The 6,834-nt window shown below is 46.0% G+C and overlaps 1 protein-coding gene across 1 annotated transcript; it reads right to left on the bottom strand.

The window, feature by feature from the left end:
• Positions 1–220: 220 nt before the first annotated feature.
• On the bottom strand, positions 221–6,623 carry AWAT1 (acyl-CoA wax alcohol acyltransferase 1). Its single transcript, XM_038586527.1, has 7 exons — positions 6,481–6,623; positions 5,459–5,566; positions 5,119–5,189; positions 4,025–4,229; positions 3,156–3,327; positions 1,674–1,873; positions 221–1,261 (listed from the first exon to the last, which is right to left on the bottom strand). Exons 1-7 carry the CDS (start codon positions 6,554–6,556, stop codon positions 1,107–1,109), a joined length of 987 nt encoding a protein of 328 aa, XP_038442455.1. The 5' UTR covers positions 6,557–6,623; the 3' UTR covers positions 221–1,106.
• Positions 6,624–6,834: the final 211 nt, after the last annotated feature.

The following is a 6,834-nucleotide window of genomic DNA, read 5'->3' as shown; positions in this document are numbered from 1 at the left end:
AGTGGTGTGGAGATAAAGGAAGCCTTCATATTTGTAGACAGAAGATTGCCACACAAAAATCTGTATATGGGGATCCCTGGGTGGCGCAGCGGTTTGGCGCCTGCCTTTGGCCCAGGGCGCGATCCTGGAGACCTGGGATCGAATCCCACGTCGGGCTCCCGGTGCATGGAGCCTGCTTCTCCCTCTGCCTGTGTCTCTGCCTCTCTCTCTCTCTCTCCTCTGTGACTATCATGAATAAATAAATAAAATCTTTAAAAAAAAATCTGTATATGAATGTTTCTAGCAGTGTAGGCATAGTAGGCAAAAAGTGGAAACAATCCAAAAGTCCATCAACTGGTGAATGGATAAAAACTGTTGTGTATACATGCAATGGAATATTATTCAGCCACAAAAAGAATGAAGTACTGATACATGCTACAACCTGGATAAACCTTGAAAACATTATGCTAAGAGGAAGAAGCCAGTCCTAATAAACCACATAGTCCATTACTCCATTTATATGAAATGTCCAGAAATGGAAAATCCATAGAGACAAAAAGTAGACTAATGTTTACTAGTGGCTGGGAGAGATGAAGGAATGGGGAGTGACTGCTAATGTGTACTGGCTTTCTTATTTGTGGTGCTGAACAATGTTCGAAAATTAGTGGTTGCACAACTCTGTGAATATACTAAATATTACTGAATTTTACAATTTAAACAAGTTAAACTTATAGTATGCAAAATATCCCAATTGAAAATGCATTATGATAAAACAAGAACAACCTGAGTGGTAGCTACTCAAACTGTTTGGTTATCATTTGAGTCCTTCAGGACCCAGGGGGTTGGGCTTAGGGAAGAAAGCCAGTAAGGGGGGAGGCAGGAAGCATGTCTGCCCCTAGCATGCCCATGGTTGGGTCAGAGGGGCCTCAGGATGCCCCCTTTTGCAGAATGACTGAGTAAAGCTCCTCAGAACAGCAACTACAAGGGCTTTGTGGCAAGGAAGGAATTCCTAATGTCCTCCCCTACCATACACAGCCTTCCTTTATCTCCTTTTCTCTCCCTTTTGGTTAGCAGCAAATGAGTCTCCTCTCCAAAGAACATGCTCTTGGGCATGCAAGCTCATTCGGTCACACGAAAAGCAGCTTTTGGGTCGCTGAGCAACCATACTGGGTCTTATGCTGGTCAAACAGTTTGCACAGGGCATCCATATAGAGTGCATGATATTTGTCCACCACTTCCGGGCTTGGTTTTTCAATTTTGGGCAGAGGCAGAGGCTCCCCAACTGGAGATGGAAAAAGAGAAGGGGCAAGTGTTAGAATCTTCTCTTCCTTTAACCACCTTCTTCCCTGAGCCAGATCCTTTCACTTGCCAAGTCGGATCTCAGATTCTCCCTCTCTGCCACCCTTTTCTTTGGTGGGGGTGGGGAGGAAAGGGCTGAGGTTGAGGTCAAGAAAAGTTGAGGTAGGGCAGTCCCGGTGGCTCAGTGGTTTAGCGCTGCCTTCAGCCCAGGGCGTGATCCTGGAGACCCGGAATTGAGTTTCATGTCGGGTTCCCTGCGTGGAGCCTGCTTCTCCTTCTGCCTGTGTCTCTGCCTCTCTGTCTGTCTGTCTGTCTGTCTCTCATGAATAAATAAATTTTAAAAAATCTTTAAAAAAAAGAGCTGAGGTGGCCTTGGGGCTAAAAGCAGCACTCACCTACAGTGATGATGGGCAGTGAGTATGGCAGGAGCCCATTGGAGCCTTGGCAGAAGCCTCTTCCATAGAAGATACAAAAATAGAAACCAAAGATACTGCGGAAGCAGCTCTGGAACTTGTACATCCAGCTGTCCTTATGGAATAACACCTGTTCATATACCTCAGTTTCTCCAAAAGTGAAGGTGGGAACCAGATGTGCCCTGAAAGAAAACCTCAATTTATTTCTCAAACACAGGCTACAAATGAGAATCACCCAGGAAGAACCCTGGCCAGGCTTCTACCTATATAAAATCCCTGTGACATAAAGCATTTCTTCTTGCACTGAACAGGGCTCCTGTATTTATTGTCTTTTGTCTTGAAATTTTCAAGTCCAGTGAGAATGCTATCTCTGGGCAAGATCACAAGGGCAAGATATGGGGGTGTAGGGAAGGAAGAGGGTTTTGGGCAGAGATCCCCAAAAACCTATATCATGTAAAGAAAAGCTTCCAAGGGGATCCCTGGGTGGCGCAGTGGTTTAGCGCCTGCCTTTGGCCCAGAGACAGTGCAGAGACAGTGCAGGGCACAGTGTGTGTGTGTGTGGGGGGGTATTTTCTTTATCTTACAGATCCAGAAGCCCAGGTTCTGAAGGGAAAAAGTCATTCAGGCAGTCAGTGAGTGACAGGACCTGGACTAGAACCCAGGATTCCTTCCTCTCATCTCAGAACTCTCTCCTATGTTATGCTCCAAACTGATGAACAGGCCCTTCAGGCAAGAGCCTTAGATGAACTACTTCCCTTTCCTTTGAATCTACAATAGGACAATTGTCTCTGTGTTCACTAGGCTGACCTCCTGACCTTACGGTGCACCCCACCGCTCCAGCCTTGGGCACCTGCTCTTTTCCTGCTATCTTTATGCCTGAATTAAAGTGGCTAATAATTATCTACCAGTTACTGTGTGACAGACACATGTAGATGTTTTCTGTAGATGACTTCATTTAAGCCCCACAATGACCATATGAAGTAGGTACAATTATTTGTAACCACATTATGAAAATGAAAACACCAAGACTCAGAATGGTTAAGTAATCTGTCTCAGAGTGCACAGTAAGTTATGGAGCCAGGGTTTCAAATCAGGCCCCCTTACTTCAGATTCCATGCACATACTCACCATACTGTACTGCCTGTCCCTTTCATTTACCATTAACAAACAGATATAGATATTAATATTAATAGAGATGATGTGGGCATCATCTGTATATTAAGGGAGTCCTAGACAAGCCCTCTGATAATGAATCTTGGTTTCTTGCTTGGCTTCCTAAGAATTGGTCCAGTTTGGTTAGAAGGAGTGGATGACATAAACTTTTTTAAAATTCTAGGACCATCTCCCCTCTGCACTAGTAAGTTCCATGAGAGCAAGACTCATATCTGATTAATCTTGGCATCACCTAGTAGGTGATACTGCTCAGAGAAGGCCACCCACCCTAGCCCAGGGAGGAACACCTACCCATGCTGGAGGGCTGTGCGCACAAACCCTTTGCGCTTCTGGAGGATGAGGGTGGTAGTGTTGGGCACACTTTGCAGGGCCTCTCCCACCCCTCCCACTACGATGCCCACGAGGTTGCCAGTGCCGTGGCTTAGCAGGTAGTCGATAGCTGGCTGGCTCACAGAGCACACACCTAAAGAGAATCAAGGAGCAGAGACAGGAGCGAAATAAGGAGAGGAGAAAATAGCTAAGAGAGAACCCCTCTGCTCTACTCCTCATTGGCTTGTTTGTACGCCCTCTGTTCCCATGAGTCCCAGAAGGAGAATCAATGAGACGGGACAAAGGGTGTGGAAAAAAGAAGGCTGTAGGCGAACCCAACATGTTTCACTTTGAGGCAATATCTCCACTTCATTGGAGGCACTGAGTCAAAACTATAGTAGGAAGGTTTCCAGTGGTATAACTAGAAGGACTTTCTGAATATCAACTATAATCTTACTCTTTTCCTTTCCTCTATTGCCTTTAAATAGCAAAAGTTATTATTTACTGAGCATATACTCTGTGGTAGGCACCATATTGAATACTTTACTTGTATTATCTCATTTAGCCATCAAACCACATCTGAGGTTGGACTATTATCGTCAGCATCACCTTGCTGATCAAGAAACTGAGACCAATAGCATGCCGAAGACCACACAGTAGCTGGCTCTGTGTGACTCCACACAGAGCCAGGATTCAAACCCAGACAGTTTAACTCCAGAATATATGCTTTAACTACTATGCTATGATGGGAGTGAGTGAGAGTTGGTTGAGAGGTAGGGGATGGGGCTTTAAAAGGTGCATCCCCTAGCAGAAAATGGGCCAGAAGCTCCACTAAGTATGGTCAGAGTTACCTTTGGCCATGAGGTACTCCCTAACAAGGGGGATCTTGAAAAACCAGGACAGTGTGGCCAAGTGGGGAGTGATGCCTGGGAAGATCTTTGAGAAGCCTGTGGCTTCAGTGCAGAAGTTGCAGAAGGCTCCAAAGGTCAAGATGCCATGGGGGTGAACCCCCATGAGATAGTTGTGCTTCGGTGACAGGTCTTTAGTCTTCAGGATCTGCAGCCATGGAGAGAAGTGCCAGAGGTGGTGAAATGAGATCATGTGAAGAAGCAAGGGTGAAGACACTTCAGTAATCAGGACAATATCTAAAGCAGAGCTTTTCAACATAGGCCATGAGTGGGTTTCAAGGAGCCAAGATATTGGTTTCCTTAGCTCCTGGGAAACCAGGTAGGATCTGGGGCAGCTAGAACTGCTGGGTTTTTTGCCTATGGTTACAAGTAGTTTAGGTCATTTATCTCAGTGCTTTTTTGCATGGTATCATTTTGTAAGAGTGCTATTATGTGAAAAGTTCGGCAAGCTCTGCTCTGAAAATTAAGGCAATGTTTGTTGTCTACTCCAAAGAATGCTCAGAGGATCAGCATAGCAGTACATTTCTAGAAGTCTTCCTAATATGCTCTCCTCTCAACCCCTTTCCAGTTTCTGCCTAACTAACTTCTGCTAAACTTGAAAACCCTGCCTAAGCATCACCATGTCTGTGAAGCTTTTTCTTACCCCTCATCTGAACTACTTGTATACCTTGTACCAAATCATAAATACATACTTGTCTATCCTTCTCATTAGATGTGAGCACCTTGATGGCAGATTGCATCCTGATCACTTCTCTGTACCTCTAACATGTGGTATAGAGTAAGCTTTCAATCAGTGTTTGTTAAACAGAACTGTATTTGCATTTCCATGTGTATCATCTGCTAGGTCATGCCAAGGGTGTCTAAAGTATGCTCGCAGAGTAGCAAGTAACCAGCAGCGCCGTTGGGTCCTGAAGTATGTCTGGCCTGCACTGAGACTTCTCTGGTATGCTCATTTTCCTTATGGACAACCCTAGTTACTTAGCATAAATGCCCAGTATTTTGGGAACTGTGGGAGATGTTGGGGAAAAGACACTTACCGTAATGGGAAAATAGTTCTTGAGGTGGGTCCAGGCACACCAATTCCTTACCCAGGCTGAATGCCTTCCACCTGAGACAGAAATATCAGTGGGGATGGTGTCTGTGTGTGCCAACCCCATCCCTCCCGCTTACTCAGGGCTTTCCTAACAGCATGGAGGGAGCATGGCTCTGCTAGAGAGGTGGAAAAGGAAATGGCCCCAAGACAGTCTTGGCTGGTCCAGGTCCTGTGTCTCTGAGAATTTGGATGAGGGACTTGTGGCATGGTGAGTGGGACTCTCTGGTTACAAGTTAAGCTGGAACATTCTTAGGCCTTGTTCTTTCTAGGTCCATAAGTCTTACCTTGCTCTGGGGTCTTCCAGTCCAGGAAAAACCAGATAAAGTAAAGCACTGGTAGTGGCCACAAGGATGTAAACAGCAAGTAAATGAGCAATGGCTGCAAGATCCAAACTGATGAAGGAGCAGGTCAGACCAAAATTGGGCTGCCAGCAAAACTTGCCCATATACGTCCCCATTAAGAGCTCTCTAAACTACTCAAGCCCCTGTTCCTGGCCTTCTGCACAGTCCAACTCTTGCCCATCCAGAATCCATGTCTACTTGTCCTTCAAACATTCCCTCTCTCATCTACCATACACCAGCCCTATTTCTCTAATTCCCTATCATCCCCATCTACTTGCTTCCCCATCCACTCACCATCCCTCTACTGCTCCCTGCTTACCATTTTCCCCCTGCTCCCATTCATCCACCATCTTTTCCTTCTTGTCTCCTGTCTCCTTCACTGTCCACCATCCCCAAACCCTAGTTAAGCCACAAGCTCGTCATCTTTCCTTGCCCATATACTAGCCACATCTCCTCACACCCTGCCACCTAAGCATCTGCATCCCTCTACTGTTTTCCATTCACCATTCCTTCCATTATCACTCTCTCCCCACATGCTATCACCTCACCCCATCCCAGAATGGTAAACTCTATGGTATAAACATAGGCTATACTTCTCCAAGTCTGTAATTCTAATGCTTCTTCAGTCCCACTCTCCATGCTTCCTTATTCTGGTAGATATACAGGCCTATTCCCTAGGCCTCATTTCCCCCTTCCAGATAGTGAGGATTAAGAAGTGGCTAAAATTAGCCAGATCTACTCATAACCATCATGACCCTGTTCTACCCCTCTGTTTGTTCTCACTGTGTCCTGTGGTATCTCCTCTTTCTCCAGGGCAATCATGGAACTCAAGTCTTATTCTGTAGTATCCTCTGAGATGATCAAAGATAGGACATGAGATTTCCCATGAGCATGAAATTCACCCCAGATCCGGCCCTGGCCTCTGACTCTGGTTTCTTGCTGTGCGCTCTTGGATCAGTACTCACACATGGCAAGGTAGCTCAAGGGCCATTGTAGAAGTATCAGACTCTGGAAGTGCGTAGGCTGCTTGAGACAAGGCATGATGCTCAGAAACCTGAGGAGACAAAGATCCCAGAACACTCTTCCAACCAGTGGTGGCACCAGCCTCTGGAAGCTCACTCGACAGTGATTTGAATGCATATGATCAGGAGGATTTTCACCTCTCTTTTCCTTCTTTGTCCTGCCCCACACCTATGACCCACTGCAGGAGGCAGGCTTTGGAGTACCAAGGACTGCCCTATCAGGTCTGAACCCTGGGCCCTGGCCATTTGCCCTTTGACTCTTTCCTGAGATTATTAAGAAATCAGGATGAAGAAAGG

Source organism: Canis lupus, chromosome X (assembly GCF_011100685.1).
Source record: "Canis lupus familiaris isolate Mischka breed German Shepherd chromosome X, alternate assembly UU_Cfam_GSD_1.0, whole genome shotgun sequence".
Taxonomy (NCBI): Eukaryota; Metazoa; Chordata; class Mammalia; order Carnivora; family Canidae; genus Canis; species Canis lupus.
Note: the sequence above shows the minus strand (reverse complement) of the source record. Positions and strands in the feature narration are given on the sequence as shown.

Excerpts from the sequence above, each read along its gene's own strand:
- AWAT1 (XM_038586527.1), bottom strand. The coding sequence starts at position 6,556 with ATGCCTTGTCTCAAGCAGCCTACGCACTTCCAGAGTCTGATACTTCTA. Across the intron at positions 3,328-4,024 it reads GGAGTACCTCATGGCCAAAG|GTGTGTGCTCTGTGAGCCAG; the intron begins GTAACTCTGACC and ends GATTCTCTTTAG. Across the intron at positions 1,874-3,155 it reads CGCACAGCCCTCCAGCATGG|GGCACATCTGGTTCCCACCT; the intron begins GTAGGTGTTCCT and ends GTTTTCTTTCAG.